Source organism: Acipenser ruthenus, chromosome 43 (genome assembly GCF_902713425.1).
Source record: "Acipenser ruthenus chromosome 43, fAciRut3.2 maternal haplotype, whole genome shotgun sequence".
In the NCBI taxonomy this organism is placed as follows: Eukaryota; Metazoa; Chordata; class Actinopteri; order Acipenseriformes; family Acipenseridae; genus Acipenser; species Acipenser ruthenus.
In genome coordinates, this window is record NC_081231.1 from 968,433 (window position 1) to 995,789 (window position 27,357).

The window sequence follows — 27,357 nt, forward strand, 5'->3', positions numbered from 1 at the left end:
CAGGAGCAGGAAATTGACAATTTGGATGACCAGATTCGACCTGTCAGTGCATTTTAAAAACCTGTGTTTCGTGCATCTTATTTCAAAAATAAGAAAATTAGTATAATTTGTATTGTGAGACACACGGGGGGGGGGTAATTTAAACGAGCACATAACCAAAAATATCCCAAGCTGCAAAATGCAGAACATTTAAAAGCTAAGAATCTTTGAACGCTAAGTTGTCCGAAAATAAACCACAGCCCCTACGTCAGCTGTCATTCCTTAGAAGGTGCTGCTCATTAGTATTAATTTATTCGCGTTTTGTCAGTGGGGCGGGGACTTGAGAAGATAGCTGTCTTGTATTGGCTGAAAAAGAGGCTCTGGCACGCCCCTCCTCATTGAATAATACTACGCGGCAATTTAAACCGTCTATAAGGGGCGGGGTTTCGTGGCATTTTGTCGGTGCCTCTGCAGTAACAAAGCGCAGGAGCGGACGGAGAGCGGTGCCGATAGCATTGCATTGCATTGAGTTTGAGTTTAAAAAAACAAACAGATTTATCCTATAATCAGGCACCTGAAAGATGTCGCGTCCCCTGTCAGACCACGAGAAGAAGAAGCAGATCTCGGTGAGGGGTCTTGCGGGAGTGGAGAATGTGACGGACCTGAAGAAAAATTTTAACCGTCACCTGCACTTCACCCTGGTCAAGGACCGCAACGTCGCCACGCCTCGGGATTACTACTTCGCGCTGGCCCACACCGTCCGGGACCACCTGGTGGGGAGATGGATCCGAACCCAGCAGTACTACTATGAGAAAGACCCGAAAGTAAGCAGGACAAAAACATGCAGCATCATTATTATGTATTAGCAGACACCCTTATTCAGGTCGACTTGCAGTTATTCCAAGTTATTACATTAGAAAATATCACGTTACAGATAAGAGCAGTTATGAAATACAGTAAAATCTGTAGTAAATAAACTTCAAATGAGAGAAAATTTAAAAAAATACAGGTAATTCGTGCACTGCAGCAGGGTCGTCTTTATCATAGACGCAAGAGACGGAGACGTGGTACCCTTTTGTAATTGACTACACAGTAATTCATCTCAAGCTTTCATCGCCTCCGAGGTCTCTTCTTTGACTTCGGTGTGAAAGCAGAAAAGTGAGATGGACGGTTAGATTCAAACTGGTGGCGTCCGAACTTTAACAAAAAAGAACCCATTTTGAATTCGCTAGAGTTCTAAGGAAAAATTCTGTCGAAAAAAAACAAAAAAAAAAAAACAGGACGTGTAGCCGTATAATAAACAACAACGAAAAGACCAAATAAATAAATAAATAAATAAAATATTCTGTTATGATTCCAGTTTATATATAGGAAGGGGGCGGGGTTGGGGAGCTGTCTACCACAACACTTCCGCATCATTATACTAGAGAAAACGATATTTTGGACGCAGTGTTTATTTAATTAATGCTATTTTCACTACATGACTGTTTTTAAGACTAGTCCAGTGATCCAGGCTGCAGCCCGCGCAGTTGCTTTTATTTTTGGGCCTGTGTCGTATTTGTTTTCGTTTTGAGAAAACTCAGCCTCATTCCTTTCCGCTTACAGCACAGAGGAAATCTAGACCCTGACTTTTTTTTTTTTTTTTTTTAAAAAGGCATATTTTGAGGCACGGAGGCAGGCGGGTATGCGTGCAGAATATAGGCTACTGCGCACTGAGAAAACCGACCATCCATCTCGTAACATTGCTTGCCCCCCCCTGCATCGTTTTGTGTGCGTATAAACCAATCCATCCATTCTCGCTTTTAAAATCCTTCGTTTTGGCATCAGACCGCTGGGTCCTATTCTGCGGAGCTTGGGCAGGACTTGTAAAACATTGCACTTATCTTTTATAACAAATAATGTGACACAAGCCTAGAGGACAGCATTCAAGAGGCGGCATTGCTAAATTCATGCAATGGCTCCCAGTCGTTTTTAAAGAAGACCTAGTTTGAGGTCGCTGTATCAAACCCCCAAGTCTCCCCTGGTGTGCCGTGCAGTGACCTGAAACCTGGTCTCCTGAGCCCCCAAGCCACAAAGTGCCTGCCCACAGTTTTACATCTGCATGCAAAACCAAGCATAAAATACAAGCACAGAAAGATCTTGAGCAGAGCTAGAGAGGGGTGTGAGGGTTGTCACTCTAGGAGGAATGCTGTGAAGCATGTGTGTTGCCAAGGAGAGGACTCCTCAAAGTAATTTAGTACTTGATAAAGGCCATGGGCTGCAGGCATTTACAGGGACAGTTCAAGCACACATCTGATGTGCGGTACAGTATCTCCTTAAAGGAGCGATTTACCATGCTTTCAAACCTACCCCTTGTGAAAGTTCATTGAGCTAAAAATAATATTTAATATGCTGCTGTCATAATGTCTCTTATTTTCCTGTAAAACATGCACATGTTATGATCAAGGCGAATTCACTTCTTTTTTATAGTAATTTTTAATGGAAGCACTTAGTAAGGAATGTTTCCATCACTTCTGGAAATAAAATTTCTGTTCTCCGAGCTGAGAAACTGACCCCATGTCTCCAGGGGAGAGACGATGTTTGCTGCAGCTGTACTTGCAGTGCAGCATAATGCTGTTTTATTTAGAGACGGAGAGATTTCAATGGTTGTAAATATATTTAATGACTTTACCTTCCCGCAATCCATGAGCAGTTGTGCAGTAAAACAGAATTCCTTCTTGGAGTCCACCCTTCCGGACGTTATGTGTTGTTGGATAGACAGACCTCGTTGGCATACCCATTTGTGTACATTCCCCAACGAATGGGAGTTGCAGGGCCAGTATTGTTTTACAGTATTGAATTACACACTGCTTTGTAGTTCTCCATAAACTTCATGAAAAAATGTGACATTTCGAAATCTAACATGAAATACTGTACTGCTGTTGTGGTTTCCGGCAGACTTGCATTATCTTAAATAAAAGATCTAAATTATATTCATATAGTTTAAAATAATAATGTCTCAATCCTAAAAGTCTAGGTGATGCAAAATGCTTGCTGTACGTGTTCTGCAAAGGTCAGAAGTCCCGGGCAGTTAAAGTTCACTGAAGGTCAGGCAGCTAAAAGAGGACCTGGGCTTGGGAGAATATGCATGACCCCGGGTGCTTTCGGATCCTGAAACCTTACTCCCTGGCTGGGATCAAACTCTGAGTCTGCAGCTCGGGTCTTTAATATCCTCTAGTTTTTACTGCTCTAGACTGACAAGCCAAGCTGAGATCGCACTGGGATTTGATGCAAGTCCTTTTCTCTGAAGTGCACTGGGACTGATATTAGTGTCACCGTGACCTTTGTCATTTTGTCCAGGCTGTGGGGGGGGGGCAGAGAGGAGTCTGGCCCCCTGTAGAGGGGGATATCTGATAGCCCCCCAGCGGTGTGGCTCAGGGCAGGGTATAAATAGCGCGGGGGGGGGGGAGGTCTTTATCAAAGGTCACTCTGTCTGCAGGCATGTTTATCGTTCCACAGCTCTCCCCAGCACACAGCTGCTAGAGGCACTGAACTGCACAGGACTTTATTTTTTATTAATGCTCTTTGTCTTGTGGTAAAGCAAATCTATTGCAAAGAATGTGTGGAATACAAATCTAGAAAGGTTATGCTAAGATTATCCAATGCCCTAGTTAGACCCCACCTAGAATACTGTGTGCAGTTCTGGTCACCTCATTACAAAAAAGACATCATTGCACTGGAGAAGGTACAGAGAAGGGCAACTAGGCTGATCCCAGGACTCAATGAGCTAGGAGGACAGGATAAAATAATCAAGTCTCCAGCCTAGGGAAAGAGGGGACTGAAGTCTATAAAATCGTACATACTCCAATATTGTTTGAAGTGTTTGATAAGTCTGTGTGTTGACCTGTAGGAGCTGCTCTTAAGTTCTGCTGCCTGCTGTAGACGCACGTAACACAGGCTAGATCAGCCAGTGCCTCTTGTATTGCCAAGTCCTGGCACCTTTTAAGTTTACAGTATTGTCAGATAAACGAAGTGTAATTTAAGTGGCAGGTCACTAGATGGCGCTGGCTCTATAAAGACACTTCAGCGTATCAGGCAAGTAGCACCTTTTCTTTTTAAAACACAGGCATTGCAATAAGGCAAAGTCAATGGCAAGCATCTAAAGGGAAGAGAACAACAAATATTTAAGAAAAGCTATTTCGGTAAGCTGTAGTGTATTGAGGTGGAAATCTGTTTTATAGTTCTCTCTCTCTCTCTCTCTCTCTCTCTCTCTCTCCAGCGTATTTACTACCTCTCTCTGGAGTTCTATATGGGGAGGACTCTTCAGAACACCATGGTCAACCTGGGGCTGGAGAACGCCTGCGATGAGGCCACCTACCAGGTAGGGAGCGCTAGAGCCCTGCGGCACAGAACTGCTTTCACAGAAGCTTGTGAAAGTGCAGCCTGTGATCAGAGCGCTGGCTCCGCCCGCGCCCGAGTTCAGCACACAGTACTGACTCTGCAGCCACGATGGGGTCAGTTCTCCATAATAAACCCTGGCAGGGCATACCAGCCCCTCGGTTATAACCATTGGGCTCCACTGCCCCTTTCCCAGTCCCTCATCTCTAACCACTAGACTAGATCACACTGCTTCCCTCCCAGTCTCTCAGCTCTAACACTAGAACCACACTGCCCCTCTCCCAGTCCCTCAGCTCTAACCACTAGACTAGGCCACACTGCTCCCAGCCCATCAGCATACTGTTGCTCCCTCTGGTGGTTTCAGATAGTAACCGCTCTTTCCCTCTCTCTCTCTCTCTCTCTCTCTCTCTCCCTCCCTCCCTGTCTCCTCAGCTGGGGTTGGATATGGAGGAGCTGCAGGAGATCGAGGAAGATGCTGGGCTGGGTAACGGAGGTCTCGGTCGTCTCGCAGGTGGGTGTTTGAGGAGACCGTTCCTGTTCATGTCCAGCTGAGGAGAAAATGACGAGTATACTGACCCCTGCTGGACACAAAAGGAACAGACACATGTGTAGCATACTCTTCTGTATAAAACGGGCTGCCCCTCATCATGAAAGCTGTTTTGAAAACGGCACCTTTCAAAATGTATGCTATAATATATAAAATCTCCCTCTCTCTCTCCTCTCTCTCTCTGAAGCCTGCTTTCTCGACTCCATGGCCACTCTGGGCTTAGCTGCCTATGGCTACGGTATCCGTTACGAGTTTGGCATCTTCAACCAGAAAATCAGCAATGGCTGGCAGGTAGGGGGCGCTCCACTTCCTAGAAGTGTCTTCAAATGTAAAATGCATGATTCATTGGTTAAGAGTTTGATAAAACGGAAGCAGATGGGACCAGATTTAAAGGCAGGCGAAAATGACCATGTTCATATTCATTCAAATAACCCAATTTAAAAATGATCAGAAAGATATGCAAAGAAAACCAATGCATAAACTCTAAGGTACAAGCGTGCCCCACACATAGAAATGATGCTAACTTTCTTATTTTTGCAATGAGGTTTATGAAACAGGGTTTAAAATGCACTGACAGTCTGTGATCTGATCATTCTTTTGTCTTGTCTGCCTGTCGCTAACCCCGCCCACAGGTGGAGGAGGCTGATGATTGGCTGCGCTATGGTAACCCCTGGGAGAAGGCCCGCCCCGAGTACACGCGTCCCGTCCAGTTCTACGGGAGAGTGGAGCACACTCCTGATGGGGTGAAGTGGGTCGACACACAGGTGAGGGGGGTGCAGGGGGCAGACTCTGATGTCAGCGATAGAGAATCAGCAGGTCTGGGTGATGAGGAAGCTCAAGACCACGAAAGACTTTCAAAGCAGTGCTGAAACTCCCAGCCAGCCAGTGCCAGGGCTGGAGTAGTGGAGCGATGTGCTGCAGGTGTGTGAGTGAGCGTCCTGGTCTCTCTCGTCTCTGCAGGTTGTTCTAGCCCTGCCTTATGACACCCCCGTGCCTGGCTACAGGAACAACACCGTCAACACCATGCGACTGTGGTCTGCAAAAGCACCCAACGATTTCAACCTCAAGGACTGTGAGTGTGTGCTAATGAGGGGCATTGTGACCTAGCGTAGTGGTTAGAGCTGAGGAGGGACTGGGAGGGAGGGAGGCAGTGTGGCTCTAGTGGAGCCGAGGTGGGACTGGGAGGGAGGGAGGCAGTGTGGCTCTAGTGGAGCCGAGGAGTGACTGGGAGGGAGGGAGGCAGTGTGGCTTTAGTGGTTAGAGCTGAGGAGGGACTGGGAGGGAGGGAAGCAGTGTGACTCTAGTGGAGCTGAGGAGCGACTGGGAGGGAGGGAAGCAGTGTGACTCTAGTGGAGCTGAGGAGCGACTGGGAGGGAGGGAAGCAGTGTGACTCTAGTGGAGCTGAGGAGGGACTGGGAGGGAGGGAAGCAGTGTGACTCTAGTGGAGCTGAGGAGGGACTGGGAGGGAGGGAGGGAAGCAGTGTGGCTCTAGTGGTTAGAGCTGAGGAGGGACTGGGAGGGAGGGAAGCAGTGTGGCTCTAGTGGAGCCGAGGTGGGACTGGGAGGGAGGGAGGCAGTGTGGCTCTAGTGGAGCCGAGGAGTGACTGGGAGGGAGGGAGGCAGTGTGGCTTTAGTGGTTAGAGCTGAGGAGGGACTGGGAGGGAGGGAAGCAGTGTGACTCTAGTGGAGCTGAGGAGCGACTGGGAGGGAGGGAAGCAGTGTGACTCTAGTGGAGCTGAGGAGCGACTGGGAGGGAGGGAAGCAGTGTGACTCTAGTGGAGCTGAGGAGGGACTGGGAGGGAGGGAAGCAGTGTGACTCTAGTGGAGCTGAGGAGGGACTGGGAGGGAGGGAGGGAAGCAGTGTGGCTCTAGTGGTTAGAGCCGAGGAGGGACTGGGAGGGAGGGAAGCAGTGTGGCTCTAGTGGTTAGAGCTGAGGAGGGACTGGGAGGGAGGGAAGCAGGGTGGTCTAGTCTAGTGGTTAGAGCTAAGAGACTATTGACAAGTTATTTTTTTTATTTTTCTCAACAGTTAATGTGGGCGGTTACATTCAGGCAGTGCTGGACAGAAACCTGGCTGAGAACATCTCCCGTGTGCTTTATCCCAACGATAACGTAGGTGCCTTCAAATGTTCCCTCTCTCCTGTCCCCCTCCTCCCCAGGTATTGCTGCAGTGCTCACCCCTTCTCTCTCTCTCTCTCTCTCTCTCTCTCTCTCCAGTTCTTCGAGGGGAAAGAGCTCCGTTTGAAGCAGGAGTATTTCGTGGTCGCAGCCACGCTGCAGGACATCGTCCGTCGCTTCAAGTCCTCCAAGTTTGGCAGCCTGGAAGCCGTGCGCACCACCTTCGACGCCTTCCCTGACAAGGTGAGTCTGGAGCGCCGCCCTGGTGGCCACACAGCCGCAAGGCAAAAAAAACAAAACATTGGAATATTTCACAAAAAAAAAAAAAAAAAAAAATGTTGTCATTATGTTCGGAGATCCTCTTTCTTACATCTGTCACGTGTTGTAATATAAAGTGGGGTTTGACAGGGCTGATCCTGAAACTGTGTCTGTCTCTAGGTAGCGATCCAGCTTAATGATACCCATCCTGCCATGGCTATCCCAGAGCTCATGAGAATCCTGGTGGATGTGGAGAAACAGTCCTGGGAACAGGTAGGAACCTGGAGAGAGGAGGCGTGGCACTGCGAGCGTGAGCTACACCCATAGGCACAGCTTTACATCCCCCTGTAGAATGAACTCCTTGAGCTTCATGAAGTCGAATGAAACCTGCGGAATAATGTGATGCCAAAATACTGAATTACACATCAGCGCTTTGTAGTTTTCTTTATACTTCATGAAAAAATGTGACATTTCGAAATCTAATATGAAATACTACTGAGCTACTATTTGTAGTTTTCTTTGATTGCATGATGTTAAAGCAATAAAATATCTAAATTATGTTCTCTCTACTTTACTCTTTCCTTTCTCCCCACCCCTCTTTACTCTCCCTCCCTGCCCCCTCTCTCTGATCTCCCCACCCCTCTCTCTCTCTCTCTCTCTCTCTCTCTGATCTCCCCACCACTCTCTCTCTCTCTCTCTCTCTCTGATCTCCCCACCCCTCTCTTTCTCTCTCTCTTTCTCTCTCTCTCTCTCTCTCTCTCTGATCTCCCCACCCCTCTCTGTCTCTTGCTCTCTTTCTTTCTTTCTTTCTTTCTTTCTTTCTCTTTCTTGCTCTCTCTCTCCCCCTCCTCTTTCTGATCTCCCCCCCTCTCTCTCCACCCCCCTCTCTCTCTCTCTCTCTGTCTCCCCTCTCCCCTCTCTCCCCAGGCCTGGGATGTGACGGTTCGTACCTGTGCCTACACTAATCACACGGTGCTGCCGGAGGCTCTGGAGCGCTGGCCGGTGCCCCTGCTTGAGCAGCTGCTCCCCCGACACCTGGAGATCATCTACGAGATCAACCGACGCCACATGGAGGTGAGGCGGGGCGGCAGCCTGGCTCCTCACCCAGCATTGCATCGTCACTTTTGCAAACTACTGTATATTTGCCCCAGTGATTTTTGCAGTCCGCCCATGCTTTTTATCACTGTTCTACTATGCATTAGCTTACCATGGCTTGCTATTTTTTTAATTTATTTTTTATTTTTAAAATAGGCTTTACCATACCTCTCTGTGCTTTACAATGCTTCCCTATGCTTTACCAGACCTCTCTGTGCTTTGCAATGCTTCCCTGTGCTTTACCAGACCTCTCTGTGCTTTACAATGCTTCCCTATGCTTTACCACACCTCTCTGTGCTTTACAATGCTTCCCTATGCTTTACCACACCTCTGTGCTTTACAATGCTTCCCTATGCTTTACCAGACCTCTCTGTGCTTTATAATGCTTCCCTATGCTTTACCACACCTCTGTGCTTTACAATGCTTGCCTACGCTTTACCAGACCTCTCTGTGCTTTACAATGCTTCTCTATGTTTTACCAGACCTCTCTGTGCTTTACAATGCTTCCCTATGCTTTACCAGACCTCGCTGTGCTTTACAATGCTTCCCTATGCTTTACCAGACCTCTCTGTGCTTTACAATGCTCCCCTATGCTTTACCACACCTCTCTGTGCTTTACAATGCTTCCCTATGCTTTACCAGACCTCTCTGTGCTTTACAATGCTTCCCTATGCTTTACCACACCTCTCTGTGCTTCACAATGCTTCCTGTGCTGTGTTCCACTGCTTTGCGTTGGGGAAGCTTTTCTCTGGGTTGACACTTGGCAGAGACAGCCCTTGTGTTCTGGAAGTGTTCTGGAAGTGTTCTGACTGCTCCGTGCCTCCTCTCTTCCAGAGGATCTCCTCCCTGTATCCCGGGGATTTTGATCGGATGCGCAGGATGTCTGTGATCGAGGAGGGGGATGTGAAGAGGATCAACATGGCTCACCTGTGCATCGTGGGCTCGCATGCTGTCAATGGAGTGGCGCGCATTCACTCTGACATCCTGAAGGCTACTTTGTGAGTCCCAAACACATTGACAAGCTCAAACTCAGTGACAAACGTTTCCACCTGAAATGTCTTGATTAGAAACGAGACTCCCAGGGCTCCTGAGTGGCGCATCCAGTAAAGGCGCTCCGCGTGGAGTGCAGGATGCGCCCTATAGCCTGGAGATCGCAGGTTCGAATCCAGGCTATGTCACAGCCGACAGTGACCGGGAGTTCCCAGGGGGCGGCACACCATTAGGTCGGCAGGGGAATCCACGGTTCACCGCACACCAACGATCCCTGTGGCTGATAGGGCGCCTGCGGGTCTGCACTGGAGCCATTCAGAGCTGTGTTGTCCTCCGGCACTATAATCACATGACCCAGTACTGGATTATTATTATTATTTATTTCTTAGCAGATTTCACAGTCAGATTTCCATTGATTTTGACTTTTAAAAATCACCCTGGATTCCAGAATAGCCAGGTTCTGGTTTGTAGTGGGGCTCACACTCCAGTCATGCTGAGTTATACAGGATGCTAGTTTCTACAGGGGCTGGGATTGGACAGGATTTTGCTGGATTGCAAACAGAGCCACGCTGAATGATTGCAAACGCCGTAAAAAGGCAAGGGGCAGCAAATAGAAACTATGAACTTGTCATTTTGAAAATTGCTTTTTTACTAAACGCCTGTGTCCCGTTGCTGTGCAGAGTGGAACCCCTGACATGGTGCTGCGTGTTCTTTCTCTTCAGATTTAAAGATTTCTATGAAACTGACCCAGGAAAGTTTCAGAACAAGACGAACGGCATCACTCCTCGACGCTGGCTGGTGCTGTGCAACCCGGGCCTGGCAGAGATCATCGCAGAGGTGAGGAGGGGATTATTAACCTTTTACTAGTGTGTGCTGAGTGGAGCTCTCTTTCCTATACTACTAGAGCGCTCTGCAGTGTTGAGAGTGGAGTTCTCTTTCCTATACTACTAGAGCGCTATGCAGTGTGGAGAGTGGAGTTCTCTTTCCTATACTACTAGAGCACTCTGCAGTGTTGAGTGGAGTTCTCTTTCCTATACTACTAGAGCACTCTGCAGTAGGGAGTTATCATTCTAGACCTGTATACATGTCTGTAGTGTTTTAGTTCTATGTGCAGAAGCCTAATTGATTTTTGTATTTCAATAACAAAAAAGTTATTTCCAATCTGCCAACAAAAGTGAATGGGCAGCCTGCTAACCGGGTCGGCTTCTCTTCCAGAAAATCGGAGACGATTACATCCGGGACCTGGACCAGCTGAAGAAGCTGCTGAAGTTTGTGAACGATGAGGGATTAATCCGGGACATTGCCAAAGTCAAACAGGTACCGTCACACACACACACACACACACACACACACACACACACACACACACACACACACACTGGGGTCCAGTCAAGCAGAGCAAAGCTTTGTCTATGCCTTCATCTGTGCACACAGGATCTTGTTGAAATGTTAGTTTGTGTGTGGTTTCTCGCAGCCCCCCATGCCTCTCTCACAGCCCCCCCCATCCCTCTCTCGCAGGCCCCCATGCCTCTCTCACAGCCCCCTGCCTCTCTCTGTGTTGCAGGAGAACAAGCTCAAGTTCAGTGTCTATCTGGAGAAGGAGTACAAGGTGAAGATCAACCCCAACTCCATGTTCGACCTGCAGGTCAAGAGAATCCACGAGTACAAGAGACAGCTGCTCAACTGCCTGCACATCATCACCATGTACAACCGTGAGTGACCTGCTGTAATACAAGCAGCCTCCCTCCCTCCCTCCCTCCCTCCCTGCTGCAATACAAGCAGCCTCCCTCCCTCCCTCCCTCCCTCCCTGCTGCAATACAAGCAGCCTCCCTCCCTGCTGCAATACAAGCAGCCTCCCTCCCTCCCTCCCTGCTGCAATACAAGCAGCCTCCCTCCCTCCCTGCTGCAATACAAGCAGCCTCCCTCCCTGCTGCAATACAAGCAGCCTCCCTCCCTCCCTCCCTCCCTCCCTCCCTCCCTGCTGCAATACAAGCAGCCTCCCTCCCTCCCTCCCTCCCTCCCTGCTACAATACAAGCAGCCTGACCTGCTGTAATACAGCTGCGTAGACCAGATGACAGAATTGTAAAGTTTAATTCTACATTCCTGAGTGCAGGCTCTCTTTTTTGTGATTTTTTTATAATAAGTTAACCCGTGGTGTGGAAGTCCTGTCTCTTCTGACCGTGGTCAGTCTGGCCTCCTGATAACTCTCCCTCCTGTTGCCTTGCAGGTATCAAGAAGGAGCCCAACAAACAGTTCACCCCCCGCACGGTCATGATCGGAGGCAAGGTAGGCTCCCACGGCTGCCTGTTTTAGTCTGTCACACAGTCGAGTGCAGTGAAAGCAACGTTGCACAGTGGCAAGGGTCTCTCCTATACTGCTGTTCATTTCAGTGGGCTGTGATGTCATGGCTGTGGCATTGCCTCGGGACATTTGCCATGGCTCTTTAAATAAACTCCTCTGACTATTCTCTCTCCCATCTCCCCTCCTCCTCCTCCTCCTCCTCCTCCCCCTCCTCCCCTCTCTCTCAGGCTGCTCCCGGCTACCACACAGCTAAGATGATCATCAGGCTCATCACTGCCATCGGTGACATTGTGAACAATGACCCTGTGGTAGGGGACCGACTGAAGGTCATCTTCCTGGAGAACTACAAGGTGTCTCTGGCTGAGAAAGGTACCTCTCCACTGAACCAGGGTGCTGCCATTTCAGTGGGACTCTCATTCCTCAGTTCAACCCATTTAACGGATCATTTATTTTTCATATGCAGTGCATTCTGTGCTGCTGGACAGGACAGAAAAAAGAATCTAGTCACATGAATAAAGTAGCTTTTCTCATTTCAGAAATGCTTGGGGCATTACAGGGTTAAACTTACCATAAAATCCGGAATGGATCAAACTGCTGTGCAATGGGAGTCTTATTTCCATCCCTGTGATGATAACCAGCATGATTATTATTGCAGGAATGGAATTGCATGTCGGTTTCCCCCATTCCAGGTTTTACTATGAGCTTGATCAGCCCCCACAGTGTGTATAGGTAACAAGCTCAGGTGTGTCTTATTAAACTCCTAGTGAAAATCCCGAATGGATGAGACTGCAGTGCAATGGGGAGTCTTATTCCCATCCCTGTTGGTAATACAGTAGCGTTGACCTGCATGCCCCAGGGTGCGGGGGCCATGGTGATGGTGTTCTCTGTGTTTTGGCAGTGATCCCGGCGGCTGACCTCTCCGAGCAGATCTCCACAGCCGGCACTGAGGCCTCCGGCACGGGCAACATGAAGTTCATGCTGAACGGAGCGCTGACCATCGGCACCATGGACGGAGCCAACGTGGAGATGGCAGAGGAGGCGGGCGAGGGGAATATCTTCATCTTCGGCATGAGGGTGGAGGACGTGGACCAAATGGACCGCAAGGGGTGGGAGAGGGAGAGGGAGAGGGAGGCATTCAGTCTGGGGGGAAAACAACATCTGCTACCGAAATGTCTTTATAATATACAGCACTAGACCCTGATATTGATGCGATCCAGCCCTCTGAAATGTCTTTATAATATACAGCACTAGACCCTGATATTGATGCGATCCAGCCCTCTGAAATGTCTTTTATAATATACAGCACTAGACCCTGATATCGATGCGATCCAGCCCTCTGAAATTCATTGTCAGATGGTTATTGTAATTTGTATCAGATGGAAATGATGTCCTATTAAAACAACGTATTCTGTTGCTTCTGCTTTAACCATTACAAAAAATCAAGCTACAGCTTGGTATCGCACAGCACCCTATGCTATGCTATTGCAATAGCTCAGTAAACAGGAATAGTCTGTATATGTATTGCCCTTTTAAGTTTTTGTACAAGTCATTGCACACTGGTGCCCTGCAGGTACAATGCTAAGGATTACTACGATCGCATCCCTGAGCTGAGGCAGGTCATCGATCAGATCAGTGGGGGATTCTTCAGCCCAAAGCAGCCAGACCTGTTCAAGGACATCGTGAACCTGCTGATGTACCACGACAGGTAGGGACGCGGACCCGGGGACAGCAGCTCCATTCTCTGAGCTCTGTGTTTGACGCCTCCCTGTTTTAATCTCGAGTCCTTTTTATCAAGCGAATGCAGAATGAAATAAACCCTACACTGTGTGGTTTCAGGTTCAAAGTGTTTGCTGATTACGAGTCGTACATGAAGTGCCAGGAGTCTGTGAACGCTCTGTACAAGGTGAGTGAAACCCATAGGGACCCCAAACCCCCACCATGCCTTCACCCTGCCCTGGTAAAGCACGACAGTGTGGCGTGCAGGGGGAGTCATACAGTCAGGGGAGCGCAGGTTCCAGGCTGTGTAAAGACCCTGGTCCTCAATGGCTATTCCACAGGGTACTGGGTTAGGGAGGTAAAACCGTCAGGGTTTGTTTCGCCTCATTTTACTTGGAATTGAATCCTTTATGCTGCCATATGTTATTTTCAGGAAATATTCTCATTTGTATGTATTTTATTGTGCGGCAAATAAATTGGTTTCTGACTAGTAAGGTGTAGCTATGGACTTGGGATGCTGGGGCATAGTACTTTAAATATGTTTAGTAGTTTCAAATTCTTTTTTTTTTTTAAATGCCCCTTAACTTGATTTACAATCCATCAGAGTGATTTATTATTTCAGTGCCAGCACCAGCTAATGATCAGCGATGTAGTTTTGCTTGCAATACACTAGCTTTGCACTAGATGGTGCTGTCGTTTACTACTATATAAGACACTTTGTCTGAATTAGCTAATGTTTCACATGTCTGTCACAGGCAACTCGAACTGAGTCTCAGCAGCTGAACTCCTAATCACCTTAACACAGATCATATTAACGTGTTTGAGTGGCTGGAATAAGTAACACTCTGTGTAGCTGCAAATGCTATAAAAAAATGTAAAGAGACAGAGAATGATTAAACTGGGTTTGGAAGCCGCTTGTTCTTCTGTGGAACCCAGTCCGTGTTTCTCTCCTCCACAGAACCCCAAGGAGTGGACAAAGATGGTGATCCGCAACATCGCCGCCTCGGGCAAGTTCTCCAGCGACCGCACCATCTCCGAGTACGCCCGTGAGATCTGGGGGGTGGAGCCTAGCACCGCCAAGATCCCCGCCCCTGACGACCCCCGCTAAGCCAGCCGCTCCCACCACAGCCCCGCCCACTCGCAACCTGCCCTCGCCCCGTTTACGAAGCCTATAATTGTGGATAGAAAAAGGGATAGGATAGATAAGGGTGACACCTGGAGGCTGGATGGATCTTAAACACAAATCTAGAAGAAACTGTACCGCTCCTTTGCACTGCACAATTATATATTTCGCTTTGGTCTTCCAGCCATTAGGGGGCACTGTGATGAATTGCTTATAGTTTTTGTTATAGCACGTACCCATGCCATATTACGTTTATTTTGCTTGTGTGCTGGTTATTTGAGTGTATTGTTGTTATTTTTAGAGAAAGGCTGTGTTCCCCTTTTGTCTCGTGTTGTTTTTTAAAAAAGGCTGTCCCTGCAAATGCATTTTAAGCCAAACTCATCCCCCTTTGTTACAATAGGTTGGAACAACCCACATCATTGCGAAAGGGGGGAGTTTTGAAACTAAGCACCTTGTGGAAGCAGGTGGAATTACACTCCTGTTGCCTGCCCGCTCCACCTAGCGAGAGAGATTGTACTGTAATGGAAAATGTAATTAAGCAGCTGCTTCCCTGATCTATATCGTCATCATCGTGTGTTCTAATTGTCTTGTCAAATTGTGTCGCCCTGTCCACATCGTTGCACTGTAGTTGCCAATGTGTTTGCGTGACTGTGTAGGTGAGCGAGTGATTTCGCTAGGCAGCTAATTCAGTAGCATGGATATATATATATGTGTGTGTGTGTGTAAAGAATAATATAGTATATCAATTTATTAATCCCAGCCTGCAAAGAATGTAAAGGGGCAGGATGTAAACCTCAAAGTCTGGCAAGTCAGTCCTTTTTAAAGTGTTTGGTTTCCTTATTCAATTTGAGAATTCCCCATTGGTGTCCTGTAATAATCCTGATGTACTACCCCGAGGAAACCCTAGCCAGCAGCATCATCGCAGTATTTCCAATTCCACCATTAGCAGCCTCTTCCCATTGTCACTGTCCTTATCTTAGCATTGCCATGTTAGTACCACCATTTTGTCTCAAGGTCAGCTTTTGACTTGGTCAGCTCCCCCTGCCTCCATAACCCTCCAATCGTCTGGCTTCGTTTTGACCCAGGAATCGGCAGCCAATCGCAACGTGCCAATAAAAAGCACCATCCAGTGAACAGCCAATCAAACGGACAGTGCCGTGTTTCTTCTATGATTGATGCTGTTATGCTCTTATTACAGTGATTGGCTGGCAGTTGCAGGCAGCCCATTTGGAATGTATTGAGCCTGGCTGTGGTCACTTCACACACCTGGTGCTAGAACTGACTTGGACAGACGTGAGGCTTCAGCTTGGACTCTGTATCATACTGTGATGCTCCAGTTAAACAAATAAAATACGGAGATGGGGGGAAAAAAAACTGTGTCATTTTTCACTTCGATTTCATAGGATGGTCGTTCTTTTATTTCTAATTTTAAATTACAAAGTAATTACAGACACTATATACATATCAGAGCCCATGATATTAGTAGAGATTGTTATAGAAAAAACAGTATTATATTTTTAATCTTGATAGGTTTTTTTGTAATCGAAATATTTTATAGCTGAATTTTGAGACTTTAATTCATCATCTACATTATTTAAAAAAATGATGGCTTACCTTTTTTATTATTCAATTGTGTGTGTGTTCTGTATGATTCCCTCTCTCTTTTATCGTCAGATCATTATTTAACAGGCTTAGTAACTATTCCAGCAGCTGACTCAGATTCTTCGCAGTCCCCGAGTGTCCTGGCTGTGTGAAATCTCCGGTCTGCACTGGGGAGTCCACAGGGGGCATTGGCTGTGACGCTGGGTTAGGAAGGCAAAGCCAGCAGGGACCGTCTCTCCTCACCGCGCTGGAGCTACATGTCAGGTGTCTGGTGAGCTCGAGCAGACGCCTGCAGGGCTGGCCTTTGTCCCCCAGGGGGCGGTAGCTCGCTGACATCCGCTCTCGAGTTCCTGGGTGTAAAAGAGAAAAATTGGCTTTGTGATCAGAGGACCCCCACTGACCTTCAGCGCTATCGAGGGGAGTCCCTGTGATGAGAAAACGTCATTGGACAGTCCTAAAAACACATTCAACGTACTGCAACTCAGGCCTGATTTTTAGAATGTATTTATTTTTCATTCTGGAGTAACTAGGAAGTAATGATTTTTAGCAGAAACTGCAGAGGATCATACCCCACCCACATTAAGATATTAAACATTAGTAACAAAATATGACAGTGTTCCTTTTAATCAGGTCACGTGGACTTCAGTATTGTGAAAGGCTGCTTGCTTTAGAACACGCCTCTGCCAGTGTTGCTAAGATCAGCCTTTCTCGTCGCTTGCAAGACTCTGTGGTGCCGAATGGAAGGGCGTTGCTCTAGTATTGCAGAGCAAGGAGCTTGAGCCACGAAACCCACATTAAGAACAAAAAAGAAAAACATGAAATCAGTAGATTATTGCAAAGCAGGGTAATTGCAACAATCTCTTTTTAAACGACGCATCAGAAATCTTGTACCTTTTGAGAAATGCCTCAATGGGAACATTTAAAATCTACCCTCTCTGTTAAATTTCCTATTACTTCGTGCATTTCTGTTCTGTTCTTTGTTGATTTATTTTGTGTGTTCAATTACTTGGCTCCCCCCCCCTTTGTCTCCCAATTTAGAATATTCAATTAACCCCTCAGGAGATGTGAAGGTCGGTGGGCATCCTCTGATCCCCAAGCCAATCACCTCAATCGCTATTTAATTCCCAGCTGTGTCCTCTGGTCCTGGTTTCTGTGCTGTGTTCAATGGATTTGCTAGGTTTTGTCAACTCTTAAGATATTAATGCAGTCCTCATTGCTCATTCCTTTAAGCCCTGGGGTTTAGCCTGCTTTGCTTTGCATTGGACTCTCTCTAAAGCCACCATGTCCTTTTATGTCCTGTTTAATATTCTATGAAATGTGTTTTCATGGATCAATATTTACCCAGCTTACTAACACTGCCAACAAAGCGAACCAATTATAGACACTTGACAGATCACCGCTAGACGTGTGCAGCTGGGCTTTCTGTCCTCTCGCCGAAACTGATGTCATGCAGAGGCTTTCCTTTTCCAAACTCTTTCTTTTACTTTTTCATCCGATCACTTTCTGCCTTTTGGATTAATTAGTTGAGCTGTTTTGTGTTTTGCTGAGAACTGAAAAGAGGAATTCCTTCCAAGTCTGACCTGTTAAAATAACTGATTTGAAGTCAGGAAGACTTCTGCTTTTGACTGTGCTAATAGTGCTGAGTTAACCAGGCTGCTGTGTGGAAGGCAGCGGGTTTGAGTAGCTCAGGGGTTAGAGAAAGGGCTGGGCTGCAGTGTGGAAGGCAGTGGGTTTGAGTAGTTCGGTTTTATAGCAAACATGTATTTTCATGTTAAAACAGCTGGCACTGGGTTAAGAAAGTTCTCAGTTTGTTTGTCTTGTGTTCCAGGAAGTCAGTTACTACTTCCTTGGCTACCTCAAAAGTACCGTCTGGGTCACGTTACTGGCTGAAAGCATGTCAGTCAGTACAGGAAGCAGCTGATTGGTTATTGACAGAGGGAAAAAAAGACAGTGAAGGGGTGGGGACAATTTCACCCTCGGGTGACCCAGGAAGTACAAAACTAAAAACATGGCTTGGAAACAGTAGTACAGAATGTCACATTTTTAAAAATTCATATTGCTATAACGTGTTTTTCATTTCTTTTTTTTACAACTGCACATTTGAGATGCATTTAAGGAGCTGTATCGTGAGCTGCAGTTGCTTTCAGTCCAATGTGAAGCCTGGCTCGCCTTATCCAAACCATGTGTTCACAGTAACCCTGCAGGGGCTAGATAAAGCTATGTGCCTTCAGAAAATTACAAAACAAGGAAAATTGGCTTCTGAGTGCTTAGAGATTCGCTGCTTTTATTGTTTAGGAAAGAAGCTGTGACATTCACCCACCCCCTCAAAACGTGGGAGGGAGGGAAGTGCTAAAGATAGACAGGAAGCTCCACTGCACTTTCCCTTGAGGAGAGAACGAGTCGTATTGAATGTGGAAAAAGAGCTGGAGAATAATAAGTGAAATAAATGAAATCGGATGTTGTGAATGTCTAATTTGAAATAAAGAACGCCGCAGAGTGACGTGTATTTAGATGAGTCCGAAGTTATTTCTTTTAGGTATTTTGCAGCCACACTTTTTTTTAGGGTGTTTTATCAGGGCGAGTGGTTCACGTTCTGATCACTTAAATACAAGGTCTGTTTCTGTTAAGGTCTTTTCACTGTGAGTTCAGGAACTGCTCTTCCAGTTTGACTGCCATTTTACAAACAAATATCAGAAGGGGACAGTTTAAAAAATAATAATAATAATAACTGAGCTAGTTCATGCTAATCTTTTGCTTGACTGTTTCCAATAGTTTTTCAATGTGGTGTGCACTTCATGCCTGCAAAACAAGACAGATGGACCTTGCATTAACTCAAGCACTTTGTGCTTTTAATTAGGCATCTTAAACCACTTCTAAAAAGTCTCCTGCATTTTACCATTTGTGGCTCTGTGTTCCTTTTCTCTGACTATTTTAAAAGAATTCCATGTGTGGCCTGTTAAAGTCCTCAAATACATTAGACGATGATTAATTTGCTAATTTTCAATTTTTACAATTTCTCCAGATTTTCAGTTCCATATGATTTCACACACACGACAAATCAAAATGGGCTGTTCTAATACATGTGCACTCTGCTGTATACGAGAGGTATCTGAATATCAACCCAGCCACTCTTATCTATCCAGAATCTACAACCAGCAAAACCAATCACAAGATACAGCCTATAAACATTCACCAGACCGCAAGATAAACATTTTGTCCCAGCCCTGTTCCTGCCTAACGGTCCAAGCCAAATCTACACCAAAGGCCAATTCCCATTATATATAATACGAGGACAATCTGTAAATCTTACCAAAAATTCTAGACCGAGAACGGGGGGAGGAGCCCCAGCCCTTAGCTCCTCCCCCTGACCACACCCCCAGGTTAGTTGTGATGAAACTCGGGTCTGCATTTCCATAATGGTTAATGAATAGATTAGTTCTGAAGATGTCTGTGTTAATCATCGGGGGGGTATATTTTGCACAGATGGGCTGCACCCCCACGCCGCTTTAACATAACGCTAAGCATATTTTTTTATATATATTTGCCAAAAAGACAATTTAAAAATACATCTGAACTGTTGAAAACGCATTTGAAATCTAAAAACATGCGCTAGTCTTCAAACGTTAAACAAATATGTTGCACATCGAATGTCAGCCGGTTACAGTAACCTGCACGCAAAAAAACACTGAGGCAAAGGCAGTGGGCGGGAGCGCTGAGAGAGAGAGAGAGAGAGAGAGAGAGAGAGAGAGAGAGAGAGAGAGAGAGAGAGAGAGAGAGAGAGAGAGAGAGAGAGAGAGAGAGAGAGAGAGAGAGAGAGAGAGAGAGAGAGAGAGAAATTGAAACTGCAGGATATGTCATGCTAGAGCTACACGCACGAGCAACAAGCATAGAGTACGACTGTGTCGAAATATATTTTCACGTTTGTTTCTCTTTTCTTTAATATTGCATTTATGTATTTCAGTTATTAATTCTATATTTGCATACCGCCCAATAAACACCGGCTACGGGGTATGTATTCGGGATTAGTTTGACTAGTAGAAAGAAAGAAAGAAAGAAAGAAAATATGCTAACAAACTAAAAAACGCACTTTTATTTAATCGGGTATTACAGTTCAGTTTTACTGTCGGCATAACGATACATTTTGCAGGTATCTGCGTTAACTGAATTCCATCCTGGTGTTTTCGTATTTATCCACTTCTTTTGAGGAAGGAAGATTTTAGTTGAAGCAATTATCTTTCAACAATCTTAAGCAACGTTATTATTATTATTATTATTATTATTATTATTATTATTATACTTGTATCGTTTTTCAAAATCGTATTCATATACTGGATACTGCTGCGTTAACACTGAGTGACAAGTCTCCTTTCCTTGGCTTCAATGGGGTCGCAAAAACCCTGAAGGTAAGTGAAAAAAACCAAAAACAACGGATGTGCTTTTAGTATATTAACAGTACCGCTTTTAAAAAAAAACTAAAAACGTGCACGCCAGGGTTGTTGTTTTCGGTACGTAATTAATTTCCCGTGTGAAATAAGTGGGTTCCGTTTCAGGAGCGGTTTGGCTTAACATTTATGTTGACAACAATTCAACTTGTCCGCTCGAGTTTGTAACTCGGGGCGGGGTGAGAGGCGGGTATCCTGTTTTTTGATGTGCCTGTGTGTGTGGTTTTGCCCTGTTCCCTCAGCGGCCGCTCCTGCTCGCTAGCCCGGGTTCTGGGGCTGCTGTGCATTCCAAAGCCTCCAGCAGCGGTGCAAGCGTCGCTCACGGTGTTATCTGTGGATCAGCAACAAACACATTGGAGCTGGCAGCCCAATTTGGGTCACGCCAATGAGGATTTTGCGTTCAAAAATATTTTTTCTTAATATGTGGAGGGAGTGTGCTTTTGTCCCATTAGCGCTGTAAAACAGAAATATGCGTTTTGTGTGGTGCGTGCTGTTTTGTATTTAATGCAAGTATTGCAATGTGTAAATATCATGGTGTTGCATTGAGGCTGAAGGATTAAGTGATTAGTTATTAGGGGTTCAATAACTTGATTACAAATCTAAGTGCATTGTTTTCAATAGGCCAGTTTAACAGTATGGATCAATGTATCTGAAGATGACAGGCACAGAGTCTGAGAGTAAACAAGCCCTCTGAAGTGTTAGTAATGCTTTAAAATCAATTACGTTTCCTTGACAACTCGTGGATGTGCCTGTATGTCTGTGTTTAGATCACACTTTAGAATTTTCAATATGCCTAGAGAACTGCCATTGTGGTGTAACTTGGTGAGGACATTCTTTGAGTTATTTACAGTCATTCTAAAGCTTGGTCCCATGTAACTAAACTGGCAAGCTACAATACACATTTATTTATTTGTTTGTTCATAAGAACATAAGAACGTTTACAAACGAGAGGAGGCCCCATTCAGCCCATCTTGCTTGTTTGGTTGTTAGTAGCTTATTGATCCCAGAATCTCATCAAGCAGCTTCTTGAAGGATCCCAGGGTGTCAGCTTCAACAACATTACTGGGGAGTTGGTTCCAGACCCTCACAATTCTCTGTGTAAAAAAGTGCCTCCTATTTTCTGTTCTGAATGCCCCTTTATCTAATCTCCATTTGTGACCGCTGGTCCTTGTTTCTTTTTTCAGGTTCCCTGGGTTGTCAATACCTTTTAGGATTTTGAATGCTTGAATCAGATCGCCGCATAGTCTTCTTTGTTCAACGTGGCTCATTTAATTGGGCATCGGAAAATTATTTTGAGAGGGGGTGGATGAAATGCTGACTTGGAGAAAGTCACAATTAATGATTTGTGGTCATTTGCATTGATTGCGAACGTCATCCTTTCCTTGCTTTTTGTATGTGTCCGTTATGCAGGTGTTTCAGAGACGTAACTGCATTTGTGTGCTGGCACGGCACAGCATAGCTCCTTGTGGTTGGCCAGACAGTTCTTGATTGAAGAATAAGTGTGTTTTATAGATGGCATGAATACATATACTCTCCCTGTCGTGTCTTTTTTGTCTTTTTAGCAAAGCAATCAAAAGTCATTTGATCTTATTCAGCATCATATAATTAGCCCATAAAGATCATTGCATGTATCGCGATACTGAACCTGCGCATACCGCGATACTGAACCTGCGCATACCGCGATACTGAACCTGCGCATATCGCGATACTGAACCTGCGCATACCGCGATACTGAACCTGCGCATATCACGATACTGAACCTGCGCATATCACGATACTGAACCTGCGCATATCGCGATACTGAGCCTGCGCATATTACGATACTGAGCCTGCGCATATCGCGATACTGAACCTGCGCATATCGCGATACTGAACCTGCACATATCGCGATACTGAACCTGCACATACCACGATACTGAACCTGCACATTAAAGTCTGATATCTGGTTCCACACTTGGTTAAAGAAACCTGTTTGATGCCAAGGCTTCCAGATAGTGCTGCACTTCCTTGATTTAGCTGGAGGGTGACATTCTCCCCACCCCTTCAAGGGCGTCTTCCCTGTCAGTAGCCAATCAGCTGCTTCCCCTATTGACTGACATGCTTTCAGCCAGTAACAGATCACTGCTGAGTGAAATGGCCCAAGAAATGCAAGCAGAACACATTTCCTGTGAAAAAAAGGCAGAGAAAATCAAAATGTCCTTGAAACTTAAATCATAAATGTGTGTCTTTCAGAACTGCACACTTGAGACCTGTGTAGCGAATGAATGTGCAGGACAGATGAGATTCATGGAATTATTTTTCTGTTCCACGAACACGTTTGTACAGGATCTGCAGATTCTTTGCACACTCTTGTAAAGATCGGAGCTCCATCTCAAACGGTTATGCAGAAGAGGAAATGATGAAGCAGAATTGCAGTTCAGATCTGAGCCATCATGCACTTTCACTCACTCACACACGCACACACACACACACACTGACACACACACATTGACACACACACTGACACACACACATTGACACGCACACTGACACGCACACACACACACACACACACACAGAGACACACACACACACACAGACACACACACACACACACACACACACTGACACGCACACACACACACTGACACACACACACACTCTGACTGACACACACAGAGATAGACACACACTCACACAGACACACACACTGACTCACACACACTGACACACACACACACACACACACACACTGATTGACTCACACACACACACAGGTAGACACACACTCACACAGACACACACAGTTCTATTTAGTTCTTAAAAAACATGTTTTACAAATTGGGGACGTCCCCACAACGTCGTTTTTTCAGGAGTTACTATCTTTGTGGGGGCATTTGCTCAAATTTTGTCCGCACATTGCTAGTAATACCTGCCCCCGCCCCCCCCCCTACACTCGCTGTCAGCTTCCGCTGTTTGTTATCAAGTTGAAGCCATGCATCTGGCTAGAGCTGATCCGAGAAGAGAAACTCAACAGGAAACAGCTGGCTTGCTGTGCTGTGGGGGTCAGTCCCTCTTGCAGAGAGAGAGAGGACCGCTTTCACTGAAATCCCACTGCAAACCTGCGAGCTGGAATGACACAATCATTAACACAGGAGTCTAACGTTGGTATAGGGTACAGTTTGCTAATTGTGTTAAACATCTTGATGCTGAGTTGACTTTCAAGCATTAAGACAGCTGTTTTTTTTACAGTCCTGATGTGCTCCAATTGACAGCCATGTAAAGCCATCTTCAGTATTAAGACCGACTCCTGTATTCAGTATTAAGGCCACCATCTGTAGACCTTAAATGCATTATAAAAAATATTGAATATCCTGCAGCAGTGTGCGAATGTGTTAGATCACCTAGATCTGTCAGGTATATCCTCTATACCTGTCTGCATTAAATACCTCAGGGTGTGAGAATTTCAATCTCCGCTCCATGATCAGTGATACAGAAACGCTTGTGTGTGAAAATGTGGCAGACCACTTTGTTATTAATTTCTTAGCAGACGCCCTTATCCAGGGTGACTTACAATTGTTACAAGATATCACATTATTTTTTACATACAATTCCCCATTTATACAGTTGGGTTTTTACTGGAGCGATCTAGGTAAAGTACCTTGCTCAAGGGTACAGCAGCAGTGTCCCCCACTGGGGATTGAACCCACGACCCTCCGGTCAAGAGTCCAGAGTCCTGACCACTACTCCACACTACTGCCCAATTTGTTATTTAATTAGGCATCTTAAACAACTTCTAAAAGCCTCCTGCATTTTAGCATTAGTGGCTCTGATTTTTCCTATTTTAAAAAAAACTGCATGTGTGGCCTAATCAAGTCATCAATTAAATGATGGGACTATTCTTTCCAAGATTTTCAGTGACAGTGGTTTGAATGCATATGCGCAAGAAACTCCCACCAGCAAGATCAATGGGGTGTTCTAATACGCTGACCGTATGTAGAGAACTGAATGCACCAAACTGTGGAGGAATTGGATTAAACTGACAGGGTGCAGTCAACCAATCCATTTGAAAGGTCTGCAGTAGAAGCTGTCCACCCACAGAGGCAGCAACAGGAGAGATTTCAAAAACAAGGCGCAGCCTCAGGACTGCGGGTCGTTCTGGTTGTTTCTTGTCTCGACTCGGACGCCCTGTTCCTGTTTTTGCTCCTGTTCAGTGTGTGCTGGGTGTTGGCCTGGTAGAAAGATTGTGTTGTTATTGTCGTTTGACTTTATTACTACCTGTGGTTGATGGCTGATAACCCCAGTGGCAAACAACGCCGAAGCCTTCAAGCAAGATTCTTTCTCGTAGGCTTGTGTGTTAAGAACCGCCCGTCTTCACAGTTATGTCTGTCTGCCGTCCGTTGGAAGGGGAAGAGAGATCTGGTGCAAAACTGGGTGCAAAAACACAACGCAGCACAGAATACACTGGCAAAGTCCTTTTCAATGAAGGCTCTTTTAGTGTTTCTGAATGTGCCCTCGTGTGTTTAATAGTGGTGGATGGTAAAGCATAGAATGGAATTCAAATTGCTTTTTGTTTTTTAAGGTTTTAAAAACAGGGAGCTTGATGCGCTGATCCTGTCTGTCTGTCTGTCCGTGTCTGTCACGCTCTACATAACACAATAACTGCCTTCGTTTTGCACCTAACTTCACCACACTTGTAGCCTCTACTCTTAGACTCCTATAGACGTTTCGGATTGCAGAAGTATCGTGAAGGTTTTTCTTGGAGATACCCAGGTTTTATGATGGCTGTACAGTAAACGCATTTCAATGACGCACGTACATCAACATATGAAATGAACAGAATAAGTAAGAGAAAAGCAACAGGCAAGTGTATGTTAATGAACTGTAATTAAAAAAAAAACAAAAAACATTGGAATGTGAGTCTGATGATGAGGACAAGTTATCGGGTTACAAAACACTGCTGTTGCAGTTTTGAATCGGGTGCCAAAAAATGTGTTATTTTAAGAGAAGTTCCTGTTTAGCAGAAGCTTGTTCCCTAAAACGAAACGTTCTCTTAGGAGGTGATCCTATACGCAAAGATGATTGTATAGATAAACACACACACACACACACACACACACACACACACACACACACACACACACACACACACACACATACATAATGTACAAAGTCAGATAATGAACTAACATACTGCACATTTGAAATTCAGTATATATAGACTGCATTGCATCACATGAGGAATAAAGTACCCCCTAACTGTACAGCACTCCACGCTGAGCGCCTTTACCAGATGCGCCTCTCTGACTTCTAACAGATTTAGTGCAGTTGTGGTATGTGGTAATAACACTGTGTGCTGTATTAAACTACATGGCTTGCAGGAAGTCTCTAGTACCTTTCTAATTATATCAGCAGCATCACCAAATGGTCTTGAGCAGCAATGCAGCAGCCACAATGGCGATAGTCACGCTTCTAATATATTTTTATATGTGCTATTGCGGTCCATAGGACTGAAGCAGCTGAACATGCAGCCGCGTGCAAATGTATTCCAGCACCTCAAGATGTGTCGTTGATTTATATGTCAGTGGTTAGGGCTCTTGACCGGAGGGTCGTGGGTTCAATCCCAGGTGGGGGGACACTGCTACTGTACCCTTGAGCAAGGTACTTTACCTAGATTGCTCCAGTAAAAAACCCAACTGTGTAAATGGGTAATTGTATGTAAAAAATAATGTGATATCTTGTAATGATTGTAAGTCGCCCTGGATAAGGGTGCCTGCTATGAAATAAATAATAATATACCTATGTGGCAGGGCGGAACTTGAGGGGAGAGAAGCAAAACAAATTCTCCAACACCAAAACACTACCCTGGGCAGTCGCCTTCCCTGATCCCAGTTTTCATTTTACTTTCGTTCTCCTGTCTCGCTCTCGTTCTCTCCTCTGAACACCCACCTTTTGCAGACGAAGTCTTTTATATCATGGCCGAGGGGTTAACTGGCTATTGATGATCTTATTACCCCTCTGCCCAAGTAGAATAATTATGCGCGTCTGCCAGCTAATTCAAGAATTACTATCTGACAGTCCTGCATCACCACGAGGTATTTCTAAATAAAACAACAAAATAATAACACATCCCGGCACCTCGCTCGTCCTGCCCAACGATAACAAAACCACGGCCTTTTCACCGTCATATTTACAATACATAAATAAATAAGTCATAATAAAACCAAACAAATACACTTTACAGCATGGCTCTCCTCTGCCCTGCCACAACCTGCCTCTATGAATACACCTCTGGGCGTGAGAATCTCAGTTTGTAATCAGTGATATAGAACCAACAGGCACTCATGCGCGAACACGCTAGACCGCTTTGTGCTTTAATTAGACATCTCAAATAACTTCTTAAAAGTCTCCCGCGTTCTACCGTTTGTGACTCTGTGTTCCTCTTCTCTTACTATTTTAAATGAATTGCATGCGTGGCTGATTAAAGTCATCAATTAAATGAGACCATCGCTAACTTCCCTGTTTTGATGATTTTCAGTTGCAGTGGTTTGATTTCATGCACACAACTAATCCAAACTACAGAAGCAATGGGGTTCTAATACATGTGCACGCTGCTGTATAAGGTTTTTTTTTATGTGGAGAATCAGATTCATTTGTTCAGATTCTTAAATTACAGATATTTGAATATTGAAAAGCTACTTGAAATAGATATACAAAAAATGACTGTTCATGTAACAGAATGTGTCTGTAACTGTATCAAAGATATCTGAAAGGAAACTATTACATTGTGAATGAGTCATTTAGCAGGCGCTTTTTATCCAAAGCGACT

General features: G+C 45.4%; 2 protein-coding genes across 2 annotated transcripts in view; both read left to right on the forward strand.

Annotated features, from left to right (window-relative positions):
- The first annotated feature begins 477 nt into the window (after positions 1-477).
- LOC131709473 (glycogen phosphorylase, muscle form) lies at positions 478-15,225 on the forward strand. Its single transcript, XM_059012123.1, has 20 exons — positions 478-803; positions 4,238-4,339; positions 4,789-4,867; positions 5,091-5,194; positions 5,536-5,667; positions 5,864-5,975; positions 6,933-7,015; positions 7,121-7,264; positions 7,460-7,552; positions 8,207-8,353; positions 9,209-9,372; positions 10,087-10,201; positions 10,580-10,681; positions 10,929-11,076; positions 11,593-11,651; positions 11,894-12,035; positions 12,565-12,772; positions 13,237-13,371; positions 13,503-13,569; positions 14,341-15,225. The coding sequence occupies exons 1-20, from the start codon at positions 561-563 to the stop codon at positions 14,488-14,490; spliced, it is 2,529 nt and encodes an 842-aa protein (XP_058868106.1). The 5' UTR covers positions 478-560; the 3' UTR covers positions 14,491-15,225.
- A 4,685-nt stretch (positions 15,226-19,910) lies between these two features.
- Positions 19,911-27,357, forward strand: part of LOC131709474 (RAS guanyl-releasing protein 2-like) — a 30,172-nt gene continuing 22,725 nt past the window's right edge. Inside the window, exon 1 of the mRNA XM_059012124.1 lies at positions 19,911-20,510. The gene's annotated coding sequence lies outside the window, so the exon portion shown is untranslated. The remainder of the gene's footprint in view (positions 20,511-27,357) is intronic.